This window comes from Drosophila hydei, unplaced genomic scaffold, assembly GCF_003285905.1.
Source record: "Drosophila hydei strain 15085-1641.00,03,60 unplaced genomic scaffold, DhydRS2 tig00008134-arrow-pilon, whole genome shotgun sequence".
Classification (NCBI taxonomy): domain Eukaryota; kingdom Metazoa; phylum Arthropoda; class Insecta; order Diptera; family Drosophilidae; genus Drosophila; species Drosophila hydei.
In genome coordinates this window covers 654,791-675,465 of record NW_022045843.1, presented here as the reverse complement: position 1 = coordinate 675,465, position 20,675 = coordinate 654,791, and the positions used below count along the sequence as shown (strand labels likewise).

At 43.9% G+C, this 20,675-nt stretch overlaps 6 protein-coding genes and 1 pseudogene across 7 annotated transcripts; 3 read left to right on the top strand and 4 right to left on the bottom strand.

Moving 5' to 3' along the window:
- Positions 1-761: 761 nt before the first annotated feature.
- Positions 762-6,964, bottom strand: LOC111603806 (ATPase inhibitor mai-2, mitochondrial). Its single transcript, XM_023321557.2, has 4 exons — positions 6,873-6,964; positions 6,543-6,628; positions 6,087-6,231; positions 762-955 (listed from the first exon to the last, which is right to left on the bottom strand). The coding sequence occupies exons 2-4, from the start codon at positions 6,590-6,592 to the stop codon at positions 827-829; spliced, it is 324 nt and encodes a 107-aa protein (XP_023177325.1). The 5' UTR covers positions 6,593-6,628; positions 6,873-6,964; the 3' UTR covers positions 762-826.
- On the top strand, positions 1,766-3,426 carry LOC111603804 (major royal jelly protein 1). Its single transcript, XM_030225427.1, has 3 exons — positions 1,766-2,250; positions 2,321-3,070; positions 3,128-3,426. The coding sequence occupies exons 1-3, from the start codon at positions 1,807-1,809 to the stop codon at positions 3,257-3,259; spliced, it is 1,326 nt and encodes a 441-aa protein (XP_030081287.1). The 5' UTR covers positions 1,766-1,806; the 3' UTR covers positions 3,260-3,426.
- Positions 4,034-6,019, top strand: LOC111603805 (protein yellow). Its single transcript, XM_023321556.2, has 2 exons — positions 4,034-4,756; positions 4,872-6,019. The coding sequence occupies exons 1-2, from the start codon at positions 4,501-4,503 to the stop codon at positions 5,918-5,920; spliced, it is 1,305 nt and encodes a 434-aa protein (XP_023177324.2). The 5' UTR covers positions 4,034-4,500; the 3' UTR covers positions 5,921-6,019.
- A 190-nt stretch (positions 6,965-7,154) lies between the features above and the next one.
- LOC111603797 (protein virilizer) lies at positions 7,155-13,289 on the top strand. The gene is made up of 6 exons (XM_023321545.2): positions 7,155-7,350; positions 7,420-8,117; positions 8,185-9,809; positions 9,870-11,847; positions 11,904-12,977; positions 13,045-13,289. Exons 1-6 carry the CDS (start codon positions 7,285-7,287, stop codon positions 13,223-13,225), a joined length of 5,622 nt encoding a protein of 1,873 aa, XP_023177313.2. The 5' UTR covers positions 7,155-7,284; the 3' UTR covers positions 13,226-13,289.
- On the bottom strand, positions 13,239-14,606 carry LOC111603798 (5-formyltetrahydrofolate cyclo-ligase). Its single transcript, XM_023321546.2, has 4 exons — positions 14,270-14,606; positions 13,912-14,110; positions 13,594-13,849; positions 13,239-13,543 (listed from the first exon to the last, which is right to left on the bottom strand). Exons 2-4 carry the CDS (start codon positions 14,026-14,028, stop codon positions 13,311-13,313), a joined length of 606 nt encoding a protein of 201 aa, XP_023177314.1. The 5' UTR covers positions 14,029-14,110; positions 14,270-14,606; the 3' UTR covers positions 13,239-13,310.
- Positions 14,607-14,848: 242 nt separating this feature from the next.
- LOC111603827 lies at positions 14,849-15,930 on the bottom strand (annotated as a pseudogene).
- A 302-nt stretch (positions 15,931-16,232) lies between these two features.
- Positions 16,233-17,635, bottom strand: LOC111603817 (sulfotransferase 1 family member D1). 2 transcript variants are annotated; one of them, XM_023321575.2, is made up of 3 exons: positions 17,201-17,635; positions 16,618-17,148; positions 16,233-16,563 (listed from the first exon to the last, which is right to left on the bottom strand). In XM_023321575.2, exons 1-3 carry the CDS (start codon positions 17,533-17,535, stop codon positions 16,377-16,379), a joined length of 1,053 nt encoding a protein of 350 aa, XP_023177343.2. In that variant the 5' UTR covers positions 17,536-17,635; the 3' UTR covers positions 16,233-16,376. The 2 variants fall into 2 exon arrangements, with proteins under 2 accessions (XP_023177343.2, XP_023177344.2); XM_023321576.2 differs by having other exon boundaries at positions 16,233-16,548; positions 17,201-17,633.
- Between the last annotated feature and the right edge of the window lie 3,040 nt (positions 17,636-20,675).

The window sequence follows — 20,675 nt, the reverse complement described above, 5'->3', positions numbered from 1 at the left end:
GCATTAAATGGCATTTGTTAAAGCTTATCTCGGCGACCAGGGCGACTATCGCCAGACCTTAAACCTGCTTTTTCTTATATTGAATTATTCAAGGGGTTTTAATATGAAAATATATACTATATACATATATATATATATATATATATATATATATATATATTTATATATATACTGTATGCTATATGCACACTTTATGGTATACAATATATAAATTCTTTATGTATAAATATAATATTAAACACATTTAAGTTTAAGGGTTTGAGCTTTGAAATGACAAACAAATAAATTATAAATTTATGCAACCGTATAATGTAATGCGAAGAGGTGTGTACTTGCGTTAATTTATAAGCAATTAAAACAAATATAAAATTTCTTGTCCAAGTTATCGGATTAACATTCAAATGAATCTGCCAGAGTCGACTTTCCGCCCAGAAGTAATATTAAAATTAGTTTACCGATGAATGAAACAAGTGTTTATAAATACAATTAAAAGAATGTGCTGCAAAAACCCGTATTAAATGCTGTTTTCATTTATCAGGATTGTGTTGTTAAAAATATTTATACTTGCTAATAATTTGCTTATTTTTATTACTTTATTAGATTCCACGCAAAACAAAGCGCAACGTTGGGTCCAGTAAAGAAACGAATTTCAAGTTATCATATGCCAAAAGCAAAAATATAATAAACTATTTTTTATTTAAGCATTTAAACAGTTCGGTAGCTTTAAGAACAATACAAACAAAATCTCTAAATGCATTTAAGTAAATGTCATATCATAGGTTCAGTAGAACTGAAAGTTGCTTTGCTGCGTTCTTCGTTGATTCGTTCACTTGTGCAAGTTATCGAGGAATTGCTTGTGGCGCTGTATGGCCTCCTCGTGCTCCTTGATCTGCTGATGGTGGAATTCGGCCTGATGGATCTGATCGTTCTTCAAACGCTCCAGCTGATCCTTTTGCTGCATAAAACAATAAAAGAAAGTCATTAAGAGTTGACAGCGTTATTCTTTAGTCACGAGAGTGCACAAGTGTTATTTCTGTACACGAATTAGTAATGACTCGACGATAACTTTTTATTCCCTTTCGCATTATTTACAGACGTATAAAGCCGCTTAACTATGAGCCAACGGCCCCATTGTCTGACTGTCAACGCGAATATTAAGTAAAAACGATTTTTTAGCACACACTTGACAGAATACTAACAACTCTCCTCCCTCCCCCCACAAAAAAAACCCCAAAAACAAAATCTCATGTCACTTCATGCAAATTAGCCAGCTACCATACCATATTATTAGCTTACGAACGAGAGAACATAAGAGCCAATAAAGAGAAAAAAGTGGGGAAAAAACGGCCAACATATAATCAGTGCTGCTGTGGCATCTGCCTGACATCCACAAGCTGACCAAAGTTAACCCTGAACCTGAACCTGATTCTGTATCAGTTATATTGGCTATTGGCTGGCTCTGCCTGCGAACCAGTTTTAGTTGTGAAACGGCAGCCGAAGTGATAAAAACGTGAGTAAAAGCGAAGAGCCCGCCAAGAAAGTGATTATTGAACACAAGGCCAATCTATTGATACAACTGGCTAAGCAGAGTGTCCATAAACAACGCAAATACAGCTAATTAAGAGTCAATATTAATAATATTAATAAAAGCGCGCTTAGCTTGCTCGCCCGCTCTTCTAAGGTAATAAATTAAAAAAAAAAAATAACACAAAAACAAATAAAAACATTGAAAATATTCTATATAAGACGTTGATAAGCGCAGACCACATCCATTCCAGTTCATTGAAAATTTAGCAATCATTCAAGATGATACAGCGACGTAGCATGTTGACTGTGCCTCGGCTGCTCGTCTTCTGGGCAAGCTTTGGCGTGATGGCTGCCTACAAGGGACCCGTGAGCAGCGCTCTGGGACCTGCGCGACCCACGCGCATCGTGGAGACGCTGACGCAATGGCAACAGTTGGAATACGGCTTTGCTTCGGAGCAGGACCGACAGAAGGCGCAGTCTGACGGCAATCTACTGCCTGGCTATGGCACGCCCATTGATGTGCAACCTCACTATCTGCCCAACGGGCAGGTGCGTATATTCACCACGGTGCCACGCTTTGTCACCGGCATACCCTACACGCTGGCCACGGTCTCCGCGCAGTTGGGCAGCAAGGGACCCCTGCTGCAGCCGTATCCCAGCTTTAACTGGCATAACAACAATGGAGACAACTGCGACCAGATTACCTCAGCTTTTCGTGTGGCTGTAAGTAGATCCTACTACTGATGTTGGTGACATAGAATGTCGAATCTAAGTTCTTTCTTGTGCTTGCCAGATCACAGAGTGCAATCAGATGTGGGTCATTGATTCGGGCAACATAGGAGGCGTACAACTCTGTCCGCCACAGTTGCTGAAGTTCGATCTGAACACCGATAGTCTGCTGCATCGCTTCCGTTTGCCCAACAATACATATGTGGCTCACGCCTCGATAATCATAGCGCCCAACTTGCTGGTGCAGGATCCACCGCCGCGTGGCAACTGCGCCCGCACCATGATCTACATGCCGGACGTCACCTTCCATGGACTCGTCGTCTACGATCATCAGACCGATGCAGCTTGGCGCATTGAGAATCGCTTCATGTACCCAGACCCTGACTATGGTCGTCACACCATCGCCGGCGAGAGCTTCACTCTGATGGACGGCATCTTTACCGTGAACAACGATAGGCAGAATCTCTACTTCCATCCACTGGCCAGTATCAGCGAGTATGCTGTGCCGCTGAGCGTGATCAACAGGCGAGAGAACTTTGCGGACGATGTCAGTGCCATGGAGGATCAATTCAAGCTGCTGGGCAGGCGCAAGAGCGAATGCGCCGCATCTGCCATGGACAGTCGCAATAATCTCTACTGTGTCACCTTGAATCCGATCAAGCTGTTCGCCTGGAACACGAAAACGCCCTACCTCACACGTAACTTTGGTAATCTACCAGCTAAGTCCAGTGAGCTGCAGTTCGTCAGCGGCATGAAGGTTGTGCGCAATCCTGGCGGTCAGGAGGAGCTCTGGATGCTCTCCAATCGTTTCCAGGTAAGATTTGCCCTCTCCTTATCTCATACATCCTTTTATAAAACTATATTTTTACAGAAAATTTCTGCGGGCACATTGAACTCGAATGAGATCAACTTCCGCATCTTGCGCCGCCAGCTCGACGACATACACAGCGGAGTATACTTCGCCAGCGACGACGATCTGACCAATCGCTTGATCTTCAGCTAAGCTCTACCGTAAACAGTTAAACCTAAGAATCAATAGATAATCTAAATACAAGACACTATCTTAAGCTTCCACAAGGCACACTCCGACAACAGCAAGTTGACATATTTATATAGTATAATGAAACACGTAAATATCTGAAAGCTCTGCTTCTTTATCTATAAATTTAGCAAGCAATAAAAATACTTTTGAATTATGATGATTGCAGTCATTATTTAGAATTTTTTATTCCTTGCAATCAATGTGAATATCTCTCGAAATCAAAACAAAAACACATTATACAGGGTGTCTTGATTCGAGCCATTATACTACGTGCTGTCGTGTCTCTATCGCTTATATTTTTGTCACAAAAGTTCAAAGTCGTCTTATCGGCAAAGCTACGCATTGAAGATGATATCGCTAGCACGTGGAACGTATGGAATTTGTTTCACAGCAACACGTTAGCAACATTTAAGCCTGGATCCGGTTAAAAACAACAAAAAGCTATAAAGCGACTAATGAATACTCTCAAATAGCAGCCTCTACTAACTAGAGTAATCTTCAAAACTAGGCCAAGCAAACTAAGACATCGATTAATGTAGAAAGAATAGAAATTTGAGTAGAGAAACTTCGATGTATAGTTCACACTTTGTTTCTCTCTTGCAAATCGAGAGAAAACCAACTCAGTATTATTCTCTTACTCTCTCATATGTCTGCTAAAAGAGCCTTGCTCTGAATATCATTTTTTGGGAATTTTTAGGCAAGGTATAATAATAAACAACAACAAAACAGCGCGAAGTTAAACTTGTTATTCATGAACAAAAAGAGTGTCAACATTGACTTAAGCAGACAGAAAGATCTGTTAACAAAGAGTCTTAGACGTTAGTCATAGCGACTTTCGTAGTGTATATGTAATTTATTGTTGCAACACATACGGGGGCCAATGGACTCTACCTTGACGCCGTGTGTTGCATAGCGTGGAAGCTGGAAGTAGCTGGAAGGCATGCATAATTATCGCCCCGAATTGCACAGCTTTTTGTTGAAATTAGTTTTTTTTTTTTTTTTGGTGGACTTAAACAAGATCGTTACAATGAGAATTTCAATGCAAGCTTTCAATTTGCAATTAAACCAGTTTACCACAAAGTTGACCCAATTGACCAGGTCTGGTCGGCTGATAGCCGGATTAGAAAGACATGGGCCGTTCGCTGGCGACGCATGCGCAGTAACTGTCTTGGCCTTACATGAAGCACATCGCGCGAAAGTGAATGGATTACCTCAGTATGAAGTGCCAACGTTGCATAAGGATAATAGCTTTGCTTAGCTGCGCGCTTGGCATTGTCGCAGGACAATACAGCACAGCGCCAGGCATTGGATACCACTCCAAGGCCTTGGAAAGAGTCTTTGAGGCGCGCAACTTGGAGCTCAGCTTCCCCACGCCAAAGGAACGGGAGCGTGTCCTGCGCGCTGGTCTCTATGATCCTGGCAATGTTGTGCCCATCGATGTGGACGTCTACTATACACGTAAGCAAAAGCAAATCGAATTGAATTCAAATGAAAAAAGGCAAAAAGCTCAAATGCTGACATCATTCGTATTTGTATTACAAGCTTAAATTAATATTAACTTTCTCGCTGTTAGATGGTGACAAAACACCCTCCATCTTTGTGACTATACCTCGCTTCACCAAGGGCGTGCCCTACTCCCTGGCCTATGTTACCAACGAGGTGCGAGAGAACGGCACCGAGCTGCGCGCTTATCCGAGCTACGATTGGCATCAATCCCATGGCGCCGACTGCAACGGGCTGACTTCCGTTTATCGCACGCAGATTGACGACTGCGGACGCATGTGGATATTGGACAGTGGAGAGATTGACTTTGTGCAGCACTGCCCGCCGCAGCTGTACGCCCTTGATTTGGCAAGTGGGGGCGTGGTGCACCATTACCGCTTGCCACAAGATGTGTACAAGACGGGAGTGAGCCGCTTTGTGACGCCCATCATTGAGCTCGATGCGCACAATTGCGATGTGGGCCATGTTTACATGGCTGACTCAATTGGCGATGGCATTGTGGTCTATGACGTGGCCGCCCAGAAATCGTGGCGTATAGAGAACAAGTACACCTATCCGCATCCGGACTTTGGCACTTTCAAGATAGCTGGCGAGAGCTTTCAGCTATGGGATGGCAGCGTGTCCATGTCAGTGACCCCACACGGACTGGCGGGGCAATTGGAACGCATGCTCTATTTCCACTCGCTGTCCAGCGACTGGCAAATGGCAATACCACTGAATGTTGTTAACAATGGAAGCATCTGGAAACGAAACGATGTCAGCGCTGGCCTCGATCAATTTGTGCTGCTGGGCAAACGGGGTAGCCAATGTGTGGCAGCGGCCATGAGCGAGACAGGCATGTTGCTCTGCGGCCTGGTGCAGCCACCCAGCATACTGGCTTGGAATATTCGCCAGTCATATACCCCTGAGAATATGGCCCTGCTAATTGAGGACGAGCAACGGCTGCAATTTACCAGCGGTTTGAAGATTGTCAGAAACCACGAGGGCAAAGAGGAGCTTTGGGCGCTCTCGAATCGGTTGCAGAAGGCATTTGGAACGGGTCTGAATTTCAAGGAAGTCAATTTTCGTATACAGAAGTGCGGCATCTACGAGCTTCTCAATGGATTGCCCTGCCATTAGGCACAACCTTAACTGTCATTGTCAGCTATCTCAAATACTCGATCATTCTATATTTATTAGAAGACTTTTCAAAAATGTAAAGTATTTTTCATTTCATGTAGGCTCTATGCTATTTAAATAAATTGTAAATATTTACGTCTACTTGATTGAGCAAAAGTTCACTCACCTTTTTGTAGAAGTATTCCTCCTCGCGTGCAGCTTCCAGTTTGCCGAAGGCGCCACCAGCCTCACGAATGGAGCCGCCGCCACCACCGCCCCTGCCGGCACCGCTGCCCAAGTCGCCGACCTGGCTGCCGCTCATTTTCGCCAATCTGTAGGTGCAGCAGCGCAATATCAAGAGGCATTAGAATTTTGCACATGTTATGTAATTTGAAGTCATAAGCGGCAACACAATCACACACACACATATATACACACACTAAAGCATGTAGTGCCGGGTCAAGCGTAAAGAAATTTTGGGGCTCTATTTGTTTATCTTATCGGTAAAAATTTACAAAATGTACATATATGTATATATATGTATGTGTAAACGTATAAAGAAAATTTTTTGTTTTTCGTTTTTCCAGCCATTTTCGTTTTGAGCTGAGAGCCAATTAGCATTTAATTAGGGCAAATAACTTACTGTACTCCAGCTGGGTACAAACGGGATGCGCTACGACGTACAACGAACATTTTCTCAATAAGTTATGCAAAAATTGATGTGGAAATCTGGAAAAAGAAAGAAGTTATTAAAACACACGATGATATGCGAGAAATCTTTCAAGCTCAGTTGCATTGAACTTAAAAATCAACAAAGAAAAGTCTTTTGTGTAAACATTTTATCTAGATACATATGTATATGTATTAATTTTGTTTATTACTTTCATACAAAGAAAAGCATTAATTTATATGTATAAACATTTATACATTTATATGTATGTGAAAGAACTTTTTTGTGGCGCAAAAAACCTACCTGACTCTTCTGCGTGTCAAACTTGTATGTCGTAAGTGTGGCCGAAGCTTCTAGCCGGTTGATTTTAGAGCTGCCACTATTTGTAAAGTGTTGAGGCTGCCAGCGGACTCATACGATAGTATCAAGTTTATGCAACCTATCATGCAAGTAATCGATTTTGACATACCCGTTGTTGGGTTCGATTGAAATCGTTGAAGGTATATATTGTTTGAGGTAAATTAATCGTTGCTCGACATTCTGCTACATGCAATATTTTTGTTGTGTGGCAACGCTACTTTGGTATTTTTAAGAGAGCGTCGAAACGTCCACACTTAAAGAGCTCAACAAAAAATTTGCCGACCGACGCTTGTTTATTTGTTTTATATAAATTTACTTAATTTATCGCGTAAACGGGACAATAGTGCAAGCCAAAATGGCCGATGCCGATGATGGAGCTGAGTTGTTGTTCTTCGACACTTTCTCACATGAAGAAGTCACCGTAAGTGAAATTTTTGTTTCCTTAATATCAACATGTGTGTGCATTAAACAGCCTTTTAAACTGCCACAGGATATAAACTTGGACTTGGTTCAGTTCCCAAAGCCTGTATTCATAACACAAGTGCGCATTATACCGTTGGGCGCTCGTGTCCAAGCTGATTTTCCTGGTGGCGTTCGTCTAGGTGCCACGAATCCCTCCAAGTTCGATCTGGAGTTCTTTGTCAATGATTTAGGCATGCCGGGTGCTTCGGCATTTGAGAATCTGGGCTTGTTACGTTACAACCAGAACGACTGCATACATCTGGACTGTTCGCAAGAGAAAATTCCAACAGATGGTCTGGTTTTACGCGGGTGGTATAGCGCTATTACCCTAGCTGTGTATGGTATACTCACCAACTCTGTAACGGAGCCTATTGCCAGCCCAACGTTGCCTTGCGAGCCAGCAATGACCGGACCTGAGATGTGCAATCTAAGCGGTGAGGGACACAATGTGCTCCTCCCAGAAGAAGTGATCAAAGATGATTGGTCGGAGCCAATGCAGAGTGAATTGTTGGTTGCAGCGGCACACAAGGCTAACGTCAGTGTCAGCGACTACGAGCACGATGATATCGAATATGGCATGTCGCGCGACCATTACCATCAGCACGCGGACGAGGAACAGCGCGAATTGCGACGCTTGCGTCGGTCTACGCATTCTACTGACCACTCTCCCCCACCACTACGGACGCATACACATTCAGAGAGCAATGACAGGGAGTACCTACGTTGGTGAGTACTCTATGAAGTTTAACTATGCCACTTCTTTCATCTCATGCTTCAAACTTTGTATTAACAGTTCACGGGACAAGGCGCCGCGTGATTGGTCGCGCTCACCAGAATATTCCAGTCACAGAGCACGCCGTAAGCGCTCAGAGCGTTCTCGCTCCGATGCAGATGAGCACAAGTGGCCACGGACGCCACCAGTGTCAATCGACTCGCCAACACGTCCGCGCTCCCCGGATACCATGGACTATGAAGATGATGATACACGTTCGCCTTATAAGCTTCAGAGCTCGCATGGTTATCGCCACTCATCAGAATCGTTGCCACGAGAACGCGAAGAAGAAGAGAGGGAGCGTGAACGTGAGCGCTCCGATACACCGCAAGAACAATTTGAGCCCATTCTAAGTGATGACGAGATCATAGGTGACGATATAGAAGATGAAGACGACGGAGTGGATGCGGCTGCAGCGGCAGAGTATGAACGTGAACTGGAGGCAGCTGCGGCTGCTGCACCACCTGCCATAGACGCCTTCGAACCATGGCAACGTCCGCTATTGACCTTCGACGGTGACTTGCTGACTCATTTCAGTAAAGAGCTCGATACACTTAGGCTACTCTTCAAGAAGCTATCGCTACAAATTCGATGGGACAATGTGAGCGCCTTCAATGAAGAGCACGGCGGAGTCACTGTGGACGAGCGGGAGCAGTTCGTCTACCTAGGCGAGCAGTTAAACAACCAGTTGGGCTATCTAACTCAGCACTACAAGCGTCGAAATTTTGTGCTACAACAGTTTTTTAAGAACGACGAGTCGCATCTGCGTCAAGCGGCGAATATTTTACAGATTGCGTTGAGCTTCCAGGCGGCTTGCATGCAGCCACAACCGGCATTTAAGATACGACATATCAAGCTGGGCGCTCGCATGGCTGAGTTGCTGTGCAACAACGAGCAGTTGTTCCGACATCTGCTGCAGCAGCACAACTTTGATCCATTTGAAGCCGTCTTCAGTCTCTATCAGGAGCCTTACATGGCGTTGTCTATAAAACTTCAACTGCTAAAAGCTGTCTATGCCATGTTGGACACTCAAATGGGCATTAAGCATTTTCTGGGTGGTAACACCAATGGCTATCAGCTAATCATCGAGTCTATCAAGGCGGCCAAGCTTACGCGCACCAAATACGCCTTGCAGGCCATCATCAAAAAACTGCATCTATACGAAGCCTTGGAGAGTGTGCGCAACAGCTGCAATCAGCTCTTTGTCCGCAAAGTGGAACGGCCGCCGCAGACGATCTGTCAGGAGATCGAATACGCATTTGAGATGATTATGGATGCTTTGGTAGCCAACCAGCTGAGTTTTCAGCAGCCGCGTCGATTTCTGCCCGTCTCCAAGAAGTTCGAATTGGTCACAGATCCAAATGCGCAACGGAGCTTTGGCAATGCGCTTCAATCCTACTTCAAACAGCATGCGCTCGCCGAATCGCTGCTGTTAATTCTAAGCAATTCAAAGGAACTTCCAGCTACCACATTCCTTTGTACGCTGGATCTTATGCATGCTTTGCTCAAATCGCACGTGGGCATAGATTACTTTGTTGACGATGCATTTGAGGCGACACAACTTATTGTCGCCATACTTTTGGGTCTGGATGAAGTGCCCACCATGCCCAAACCAGAAATACAAAAGGAACAGGAAACAGAAAGTGGTAAGTGATCTGCTCAATTCTGGCTTTTATGAAATGTATATAAACTTATGAATTTTGCAGTTAAGTCTGAGCAAACAGACAAACCTTTAGATACATCGGACAGCTCCGAAAAGGAAGCCGAAGCAAAGGGCGAGGGGGCTGCTGCAGCAACTGTGGCAATTGACGTTGCCGTACAAACGGAACCCACACCTGTCAAAGCGCCTCCAAAGATGGCACCCGTACTTCGGCCCGTTTTGCCACGTTTAGCGCGTCTGGGGATAGAGTTGGCTTACAAGGTGCAGACGCGTTATCACCTCGATGCGATTGTCTTTACGGCAGCACTGCCTGAGTACGATGCTATCACAGTTGCCACACACATGCACGCAATTTACTCACAGACCTGCGACCCGGCAGGTCGACAGCACACCATTGAGGTTCTGGGACTGAACAATAATCTAAAGATATGCATGGACCTCATTAAAAAGGAACAGCGGCTGCAATCGCAGCGACAGCTCAGTTCGCCAGGCACGAAATACAAGAGTCCCGTGCTCAGCTATGCGGTGGACATGGTGGACTGCTGTGTACGCTACTGCGAACAACTTGACTATCTTATCGAGCATGGCGCTGTCATTCTTGAGCTGGCCAAGAACCACGAAACCTTTGAGCCATCTGTGTCGGCTGTGCTACAGGAGATGTATGTGTACATGAAGCCATTGGAGGCCATTAATGTGTTCATCTACGACGACATAATGCCTTTAGTTGAGGTAATTGGGCGTTCTCTGGACTATCTTACCACTTTCCCTGGCGATCTGATTATGGCCTTGCGAATTCTGCGTTATCTGGTTACCACCAAATCGACACCGCCGCCCGGTATCAAGCAGTCGAAACGTGCGGACACCGAGGAGTTGAAACATCGCTTTGTGGCCCTCCAGCTGTACGCAGCGGATGGCGTTCAGCTAATGATTCAGATCATGGAACGATTGTGTACGTACTTTGAGCAGCCCGGAATGCATGCACCTGCCTTGATGACTATTCAGGGTGTGCACTGCTGCCAGATTATGTTGCCTACGCTGCAAATTCTACGCGAGCTGCTCTCCTATGCCATACTGTGCCGTGACGGCGCCTTCAAAGATCTGACTTCGATTGACCATCTTGTTAAGGTATATTTTCTGTTATACTATTATCCCACTCGATGCCAGGCTGGTGCTGAGGTGGAACTGTGCAAGCTGGAAGTGGTGCAAACACTGTTGGCGTATACACAACCACACGAGCAAGACGAGGAGTCTTTACATAAATCTCTCTGGACGCAAATGATACGTGAGGTGCTGAAGAACATCGATGGACCGGCCAACTTTATACCGGGTCTGAAGCTGTTGGCGGAATTGCTGCCGTTGCCATTGCCCATGCCACAGCCACTGAGCGATCAGTTGAAGCAGCAGCACAAACAGCGTTTGATCACCGAGCGCAAATTGTGGTCCGCTCACTTGCATCCGCAGAGCGGACAAATCGCTAAGTTGGTGGAAGCGCTGGCGCCTTCAAGTTTCCCTCAGCTGTCCGAGCTGCTGCAGCGCGTATGCATGCAGCTATCAGACCTGGCACCCAACATGACGCTGCTAATAGCCAAGACAATTATGGAACTGTTGTGCAATGAATATCAGAGCTCCAATTGTATGCCGACCACCAATCTTGAGCGCCTGCTACGTTTCTCCACGCGACTGTGCGCTTTCGCACCCCTTAAGAGCTCCATGCTCTCCATATTGTCTGGCAAATTCTGGGAGCTGTTCCAATCGCTGCTATCGTTGAATGAGTTCAATGAGGTGGTCTCCAATTGCCAGGAGGCAGTGCATCGCATATTAGACAGTTTCCTGGACTCTGGCATTTCCTTAATTTCACACAAATCCACAGCGCAGCCGTCGCTCAATTTGTCGGCTGCGCTGCCGCCCAAGGAACTAATCCCACGTGTCATCGATGCCGTGTTTAGCAATCTGGCCAGCGTGGAGGTCACTCATGGAATTTCCATTTTAGCTGTGCGTAATCTGGTCATCCTAACCGAGCATGAGTAAGTGTCAAAGACCCCTATAGCAATTTGATATTAAATTGTTTTTCTTTTTAAAGCTACACATTCTATCATCTGGCCCAGTTGTTGAAGCAGAAGATTAGCGAGTTCCAGGCCTGGATGGAACGTGTTATACTCCACAATGAAACGGTTGAATATAATGCAAACATTGAGTCGTTGATTTTACTGCTGCGCTCCCTGACTCAAATTGAGCCACCTCCAGCAATGTCCGCTATGCCGAACCGTACACTTAAGCTGGGCCCTTCTGAGCTTGCTCAGCTGCTTGAGTTCCAGGATGTGGAGATGGACAAGCCACCGGTTTTACAGCGCATTCTTAAAGTGCTCGAGAAGCACAAGGCTGTGGCCAATGAGGCAGCGCTATGTGATTTGAAACAACTTATTACCCTGCAGGCATCCAAGCAGGAACAGGAGACGCTGACAACAGCGGTTGCCTCAACAGAAACGCCAAATGAAGCCGATGCCAATGCAGCAAACGGCAGCAACGTCGCCACAGGACCATTAAACGTTGAGCCACATCTGCCGCAAGCTGAGGGCATTGTCACTCAGTACGAGGCCCGACCTATATTCACACGCTTCTGCGCAACGGCTGAGAATGTTCAGTTGACAGCGCGTTACTGGCTGGAGCCGTTGCCAATTGAGGTTATTGAAGATATGGACGAGCCACTGTACGAACGCATTGCCTGCGACTTGACTGATTTGGCCAATGTTTGCCTGAATCCCGATCTGAATCTCACGGGCGATTGCAAGCGTGTGCTGCATTTATCTGGCTCACCTCAATCTAATCGTGAGATGACTCCCACAGCACCATGTTTCCGTACTCGGCGTGTTGAGGTGGAACCCGCTACGGGTCGGCCTGAAAAGAAAATGTTCGTAAGTGCAGTACGAGGACGAGGCTTTGCAAGGCCCCCACCCTCTCGCGGCGACCTATTTCGCTCCAGGCCGCCCAACACTTCTCGGCCACCATCGCTCCATGTGGACGATTTCCTGGCGCTGGAGACTTGCGGTGCACAGCCCACCGGGCCAACGGGCTACAATAAAATACCGTCAATGCTTCGCGGATCGCGCGTTGGTCGTAATCGCGGGTCACGTATTTCAGCAGCAGCTGCCTACAGGTAAAGAGCTTTTAAGATTTGTAAAAATAGCATCCTTATCAGTCTTGTGTTTTGCTCTCGTTTGCAGGCAAAAGAAGCTCTTACGCATTGGGTCGCCCTCCAATTGGTCCGAGGCGACGGGAGCGCCGTATCGTTCTGGCAATGCTGAAGGGCATTTCAGCGGGGGTGACTCGCACTACACGTCGCCCCACTACAGTGGACGATCACGTGGGCGTGGCCTACGCTCCAGGCCGCCCTATTTGCGTTAGACACGGCGCCAAAACTTGCATATATCAAAGTGTTTTGTGTATATTTGATTTATACATTTTGTATGTAAAGTAATTAAATTTAAGCTTATTTCTCTGTAATAACACAATTTAAACGTACATCGTGGTCATCCATGGGCAGCTCTTCGCTGCTAACTATCTGCTCATTGAGGGCGAGAGCCATTATGGTTGTCTTCTTGTGCGGATACTTTTCCGCGTGCTGCTTCAAATATTTGTCATAGTAACCCATGCCGTGGCCCATACGATCGCCGCTGCGCGTGAATGCCACGCCGGGCACAATAAACAGATCAATACCATGTCCTGCAGGAGAGATTTAGTACTTATAAAGACAGCACATGGTCATCGTTTACCATTTGTCATGGCATCCTCGCGACTCTCCTGGAAGTCCGGCTGCTTGATATTCCATTTGGTCAGCGGCAGTCCCTCGTATTCGTTCATGTCGCACAAACGCACCATTTTCATCTTTGTGCCCTGGTAGCTGGGCACAAACACCATCTTCTCCAGCCTGAACATCTCGCGGATTATCGCAGTAGTATCCAGCTCCTCGCTGGTACTCAAATAGATGCTAACGCGTTGAGCCTGACGAAATGCCTCATTTTTCAGCACCTGCCAAGAACAGGTGCACGTAAGTATATACGGCGATCTAAATCTGGATTACGTGTACAGACCCTCTCCGTCACCGCCGCCGATTGCTTCGCTATCATCTCGGGCGTTAAGCAGCTAAGGATCTGCTTCATGCGCTTCCTTAGAGCTACTTTTAGACTATTTTGTATGGCTGTTGCCATTGTAAATCACAGTGTACACAGCTTATGGAACTGAGAACGAATGATTTCTGGTTGCAGTCGAGCAGCCTCTATAGCTATTCGTCTGTGGATTAGTCGCTTATCAGTAAAACTGCGCATTATCAGTTTTTACCGACCGCATGCTCTCCACCAATTCGTAAACAAGCAACAGGTCGATTTTCACACATTTGCATTATTTGTATTAATTAATTGATAAGACAACTACAAAGTTACATTTACTTACGTATATTTATGCAACAGTTCGTTCTCACGTGCACTCACTGTAGCCCAGTCGGCGTGCACCCCCTCTTTTCAAACCAGCGATTGACACCTTATATTTAGCACTAAATATGCCAGCAGCTCTGGTTATCAGTGCTGTTGGGTTCCCGCCAACTCTAGCTGTTTATTGAAAAATTTAGCCGAAAAATGTAAAACCCGCCAACGAGATGAGTTTTAACATGAATTAAATTGATTTCGATGCATGATAAGTGAGTTAGCTTAAATATTTAAAATGATATGCCTTAATGAATTGTCAATTAGTACATATTTAATTTAAATGCTCTACAGGCATGTTCCAACAAATGGAAAATTAATATATATACACAGAAAACAATTGTTAACAATTTAACTCGAATGACAAACATGTCAAAGTTACACAAACATATTACAATCTAAATTAGTTGTATTTCTGCTTCGCTTGTGCTAATCTCTATGTGAATTGTTTACACTCCGAGCTATGTACTGATATCAGCGAGAATGAAAATAAGAGAAATACTAATTTTTTAACATACATACAATGTTCTTAAAATCTTACTTATGTGGATTATCATGCTTTATCAAGTAGTAAAAGCTCTTCAATTGTAACTTTGTTGTCTTGAAGTCTTTTTTCTAGAAAGCGATCAGCTTTATCTATCAGCTCGGGTGTCAGCTCGTCCTTGTAGCCATTTAGTTTGCCCCTGCGCATAAAGCTGCACGAATATAAGTATATTAACTTTAAATTATATTAGCTTTTTAACTTACTTGTGAACAACTTTACCGCAGCTAGGAAATTTCGATTGTGCGTGCTCCCATTTGTGATTTGTTGTTGGATTTTCTAAAATCAATAGTGATTCAAGAGAAGTACAATTCCTTTGTAATCGGGAACTTACTCTTCATCTCTTCAAATGAAAGATGTTTAAGCAGGTGCCCCATCTGCTCTTCCGTTATAGTCTTGTCCAGAAACTTGCAGAGGTCCTCAACAACAGCACGCAAATTGAGTTTCATTCGCTCAAAGCTCGTGTAGTATACCCAGGGCTCGTTGCGCAGTCTATAGAACTCAGCTGCATGTTCGATTTGCTCGTTGTTGAAACTAGTTTCATCTAAGCATTCGTTAAAATATTCGGTTAACGTTTTCCCATAGCTGTAGCCAGTCGTTAGGCCGTGATAATATGATGATACCCAAGCGTCTTTCAGATTACGAAAGACATAAACGACTTTTGCTTTCTTTTGCCAGAGCTGAGCGGGTAATAGGGGGAGGGGCAGATGGGATTTTATTAGACGAGGCGATGTCAGCTCTTGGACGACTTTTAGTGCCCTTTCCTCATCAGCGTGTTTAAGAAAGTCAAATCTATTGAGAAGTCTATTTACTTATTATCTATATCCCAAAAATCTACGCACTCTAAGAAGGTTGAGCGTAGCTCCAAGTCCTTGGACAGAGCTGCCTCGAAATCGCATTCATTTAACAGTAGCCACAGAAGTTGCTGCATTGAGAATAGTAACAATCCAAACATCATCCTCCAACACCTCCATATCATGGATCATCTCCGGAAATGATTTGGCTGGACTATGAAACCAAAGTTTGCGCTTTGTCCAGTCTTTCTCTAGTAGATCCACGAGATAGCTCTTCGGTGTGATCAGCTCGAATTGCATTTTTGAACTCAACTAAAGTGCTTTGCTGTTGTTGCTATATAAAGAGTTATTTACCATGAGTGAGAGAGAGGGAAGAGTCGGATGTCCTTTTCTCTCTCTGTTGCTGATATGCTTTATCAGTTTACTGCTTATATAAATAGTAACAATCTGTTCTAAAGAGTGCTGGTCCAAGAGATACTCTATATCTGAGCTGCTACTTATATCAATTTCTGATTGTTCAATTTAGGCACATTTCACTGTAGTTATACGCTAAGTTTAAGCTACTAAAATACATATTACAATTTACGCTAATCGCTGCAGTTGTATAAGCCATTTATTGATAACAAATACATATAAATATTTATATTATATGTCTATAGTGTTTACTGTAGTATAAACATTCTTTATACTTTATTCATTTATCACATTAGCTATAATCTATTCGAAGTGATTAATTGATGCGCTCACAGCGATTTCCTGATTGTTGCTTGTTCATTGTACTTGCTGTAAGTTGCGAAATCATCCATGTGCAATTTGTAGTCCCTCAGATTGACATCGGACCAAAGATCAAACTCGCGTATCACGTCCGCCGTCATTTCGTCCTTGTGGCTGCCTACCACGCCCCGGCGCACAAACCTGTGTGGGGAAATACTTTTTAGCCGTGCAGAAGCAGCTTCAATTGGGCTCGATGCTTGACTCGCTTACCTGAACTCCTCGACTTCGCGACCAGCTGCTGCCTTCATGCTCTCGAATTCCTTGGCATGGTTGCAGGCGGGATTGTCGCGCATGCTCTCGAAGGAGAGGTGCTGCTTCATCTGCTGCACCTGGTCAACGCTCACTGGGCGCTGCAGGAAGTGGGCCACATCGTTGATTACCTGGTCCAGCTGGGTCTTCATGCGCTCGTAGCTGGTGAAGTAGATGTACGGCTCGTGGCGCAACTGCCAGAAGTCGAGCACGTGCGGCCAGCAAGGTGTGAAGTTCACGTAGCCATCGATGAAGGAGTGCATGAAATCATTCTTGGTGCCTTGGTAGCCAACCATGCCCCGCCAGTGGTGAAAGTATGAAACGGCTGCATCCTTGGGATTCCGATAGACGTAGATGATCTTCGGTTTCTTGGTCCAGATCTGGCGTGGCAGCAACCAGGCGGGCAGATGGGACTTGATGAGGCGTGGCGAGCTTAACGCATTGGCTGCCTCGATGGTGTCATGCGGCACGTTGGGAACAACGCCATTGAATCTATTGAACCAGAGGCTTAACTAACTTGTGACTAGTTGATGAATAGGCTTACTCTAAAAATGGAGAACGTATGGTCAGGTCCACAGACTTGGCCGTCTCAAAGTCGCACTGATTGAGCACCAGCCAAGTCAGCTCCTGCATCCAGGTGGTGCCGCACTTTGGCAGCGTAACGATCCAAACATCATCCTCACGTACCTCAAAATCATGCACGCGATCCAGAACGGGCTGGAAGGTGTCAGCCAAACGGCAGAAACGCTGCTCCCAGTTGCCCACCACAGGCACGCTCGGCTCACTGATCGCGTAGATCGAAGAGTAGCCGCCGCTGATGGCCAGCTTGTCGATTTGCTCGAAGGGCACGCTTCTCGCAAAGAAGCTCGACGCGGGCATAGCTACGCTCTGGCTAACTAACAAACTACGATTTTTAAATATTGCTAAAAGACGCACCCAACCGATCGCCTTGACAGTTTCTGCTGCATTAAATGCGAGCGCCGTCGACGGGAGTGTTGAGGCAGAATTTCTCGCCCTACGCTGAAAGCCAGAGATGCGCACGTGATATGATGTGAAGCATGGTGATGAGATCTGAAGTGATAACTAGGCACATATAGCCAAAGCTCATATAGGTTGACTCCTCCACTCGATGATCGGTCACAGTCAAGATCTGGCCACCATATCACTAGCATCACTAGAATGCAAGCTGTCTATACAATCGAAATGAATAATTATAAAGCGAATTACATTAATCACACGAATGATAATGAACGTGAAGCCCGCGCTCGGCCCTTGCCTGAGCCGCATCACTAATGGCGCCGTGCTCATCAATATAATCATCTTATATATGTGTACGCGTATGGGTGTTATATAACTTGTAAACAGACTCGTTTTTTGTGATTTGTGATTTGGGATCTTCGACTTGATTTTCGAAATGCATTGAGTGACCGGGTGCTGTAAGACTTTCTTTATGGAGGGCTTATGTTATGGGGCCATGCTCTTGCGGAAACCAGTCGTAAAAGAAAGTTTCGCTGTATTTCGGCTACCAATTTATTTTGTCAACAGTTTGTTTGTTTACCTTGTGTTTTAGCAGGTGAAATTATGCGCACGTCTTTGGTCAGCCATTTAGCCCAAAGAATCGGAAAGCAGGTCGTTTGAATGCAGATCGCTGGCGCTCAGAAGCGCTGAATGACGCAGCTGTAAGCCAATTATAACAAGTGAGAGTGATCTAATCGAAGAGTGCCCGACTAGAAGATACTCTGAAAGGTTGGTGAGCAGAGCGCAGAACATAAGCTACGAATGTACTTAGCTGAGTCTAAAGCTTTTCTGATACGGCTTTCAGGTTGAATTGTTGGACATTTATATATGAAGTCTGATATATGTATCTATATGCTGTGTTTCAGTTGAAGCAGCTATGTGTAAGAAGGGTTTAATACAGCTCTTATAACAGCTCACCTAGCTATCTATATCTCTCTTTATCTATCTGTCTATAGACACATATAAATCTATCTATCTATCTATCTATCTATCTATCTAACTATCTATCTATATATATATATATATCTATTCATCTACCATTTGTCTATCTATCTATCTATTTGTGATTATATATGTATCCATCTATCAATATATCTATCTATCCAACTATATATCTATCCATCTATCTATCTGTCTATCTATCGATATATCTATCTATATAAATATCTCTTTTATCGTACAACTGTTTACATACATTCTTCCAACTGTTACATACATTAGCACAAGCACATCATGCCCCTTCGAACAATTTTCATTGGATTCCAGGTCTAATAACAAATGGCAACGATGTGTTATAGGACTGAATAGTCATATATTCATATAATAAATGGCAACGATATATTATATGACTGAATAGTCATCTATTCATATCGTAGATAATATTCTCGTTTTTCTACATTTAAAATTCGTATCTAGTCGAAGTTATTTGAGCTATTTTGACCTTGCCAAATGCCCAAATGCAAATTTTGTGTATTTTTACTTGCGCTCTTCGTTTGCCCAAGTTAAGAAGCTGAGGCCGGGTTTTGTTTTGAATTTGTATTTATGTATTTGCGTTTTTTATTCGCGTTTTGTTTTTGTTTTTACAATAAATTTGACTAAATCTTAACATTTATAATCCTTAACCTGCAAGGAGCAAACAGATGTAGTAACAAATATATGTCAGTATGTAGTTGTATAAAGATGTTGCATGTTGTTTTTAGAAACAAACGGGGTCTAAGAATCGCTTAGTAATAGAAATTTCCATGCATTTGTTTAAAGAGCTCGTTTTTAAAAATAATTGTTTCTTTTTCGCTTTGATTTTTTTGTAAATACTTATTAAGAGGTGCGCGTGCCTGGTAACATATACACACGCACTTAAAACAGACACACAGGCACGCGCACACACACACACATATTAACAACAATAAATATATATGTATGTATGTATGTATGTAGTTGCATAGACTTGTATTTGTGTTCGATTAAAAGGTGTGCGGGTGTGCGAGTGTGCGGGTGTGTGTGTGTGTGTGTGTGTGAGTTGTGTGAACCATGTCTGGATTGGGGTCGGATCTTGATCGATTGCAGGTTTGCTGTGTGTATAAACTGTATCAAAAGTGTAATCGTGAAATCAATGTCTATAACAGATACAAATAACAGTGTAACACACACACACCCTCGCACACACACATGCGCATATGCACACGCATACATGCATACACATATAATAATATATAAATATATCCTTTGAATATGCTTATCCTGCGTAAAAGTTGTATAAATTGTATATATTTATATATGAATATATACTTATTATTTTTTGCATTTGCTTTGATTCATAGGTATGTAAACATATATGTATATATATATATAATATTTTTGCTTTCTTTTTCTTTTTTTTGGTTTATATTTTTGTAGATTTTCTTTTGCTTTTCTTTGTCAACAAGAACGTATTATCGATTCGTATTAATTTACTTGTTATATATAATATGTAATTTGTTCAGTCAATTAGATAAAAAAGATTTCAAAAAGGATTTCACTTAATTATAAATTTCTTTTGCATTTCAACACATCAACAGTAATCATATATAATATTAGGTATCAGATAGTAGTAGGTAGTAGTAGTAATAGTAGTAGTAGTAGTAGTAGAAAGGGCCCCATACAATTACGCACGTTACATATGTGGATTCGAATTGTTGTGCTAATCAAACTAGTCGAGTTGTACATTAGTAGAAATAGTTATAGTTGTAATTCTAGCCAGTAGTTCGTTTGCTCTGCCCTGCTAATCCACTCACACACACGCACACACACACACATAGGCACTCACACACACATTCACACTCACTCGTCGCGAATCCTTGTCATCTAGCTATGGCCTTTGCAATTTATCTTAATTTATAAGTAGTTGGACAGTTGTATTTAACAGAGATTGTCTTCGTGTGTGAGGGCAGGTGAAGGTGGGAGAGGAGAAACACAAACACGTACACGTACACGACTTATGTACTAGTATGTGTGCCATCTTGGTT

Coding starts and splice junctions, on each gene's coding strand:
- LOC111603805 (XM_023321556.2), top strand. CDS start 4,501: ATGGATTACCTCAGTATGAAGTGCCAACGTTGCATAAGGATAATAGCT. Junction 4,757..4,871: donor TGTGGACGTCTACTATACAC/GTAAGCAAAAGC, acceptor TCTCGCTGTTAG/ATGGTGACAAAACACCCTCC.
- LOC111603806 (XM_023321557.2), bottom strand. CDS start 6,592: ATGTTCGTTGTACGTCGTAGCGCATCCCGTTTGTACCCAGCTGGAGTA. Junction 6,232..6,542: donor TTGTACCCAGCTGGAGTACA/GTAAGTTATTTG, acceptor CTGCACCTACAG/ATTGGCGAAAATGAGCGGCA. Junction 956..6,086: donor AGGAATACTTCTACAAAAAG/GTGAGTGAACTT, acceptor TGTTTTATGCAG/CAAAAGGATCAGCTGGAGCG.
- LOC111603804 (XM_030225427.1), top strand. CDS start 1,807: ATGATACAGCGACGTAGCATGTTGACTGTGCCTCGGCTGCTCGTCTTC. Junction 2,251..2,320: donor CCTCAGCTTTTCGTGTGGCT/GTAAGTAGATCC, acceptor TGTGCTTGCCAG/ATCACAGAGTGCAATCAGAT. Junction 3,071..3,127: donor TGCTCTCCAATCGTTTCCAG/GTAAGATTTGCC, acceptor ATATTTTTACAG/AAAATTTCTGCGGGCACATT.
- LOC111603798 (XM_023321546.2), bottom strand. CDS start 14,028: ATGGCAACAGCCATACAAAATAGTCTAAAAGTAGCTCTAAGGAAGCGC. Junction 13,850..13,911: donor CGGCGGCGGTGACGGAGAGG/GTCTGTACACGT, acceptor TGTTCTTGGCAG/GTGCTGAAAAATGAGGCATT. Junction 13,544..13,593: donor CGAGGATGCCATGACAAATG/GTAAACGATGAC, acceptor TCTCTCCTGCAG/GACATGGTATTGATCTGTTT.
- LOC111603797 (XM_023321545.2), top strand. CDS start 7,285: ATGGCCGATGCCGATGATGGAGCTGAGTTGTTGTTCTTCGACACTTTC. Junction 9,810..9,869: donor GGAACAGGAAACAGAAAGTG/GTAAGTGATCTG, acceptor TGAATTTTGCAG/TTAAGTCTGAGCAAACAGAC. Junction 12,978..13,044: donor TCAGCAGCAGCTGCCTACAG/GTAAAGAGCTTT, acceptor TCTCGTTTGCAG/GCAAAAGAAGCTCTTACGCA.
- LOC111603817 (XM_023321575.2), bottom strand. CDS start 17,535: ATGCCCGCGTCGAGCTTCTTTGCGAGAAGCGTGCCCTTCGAGCAAATC. Junction 17,149..17,200: donor ATACGTTCTCCATTTTTAGA/GTAAGCCTATTC, acceptor CTGGTTCAATAG/ATTCAATGGCGTTGTTCCCA. Junction 16,564..16,617: donor CGCGAAGTCGAGGAGTTCAG/GTAAGCGAGTCA, acceptor ACGGCTAAAAAG/TATTTCCCCACACAGGTTTG.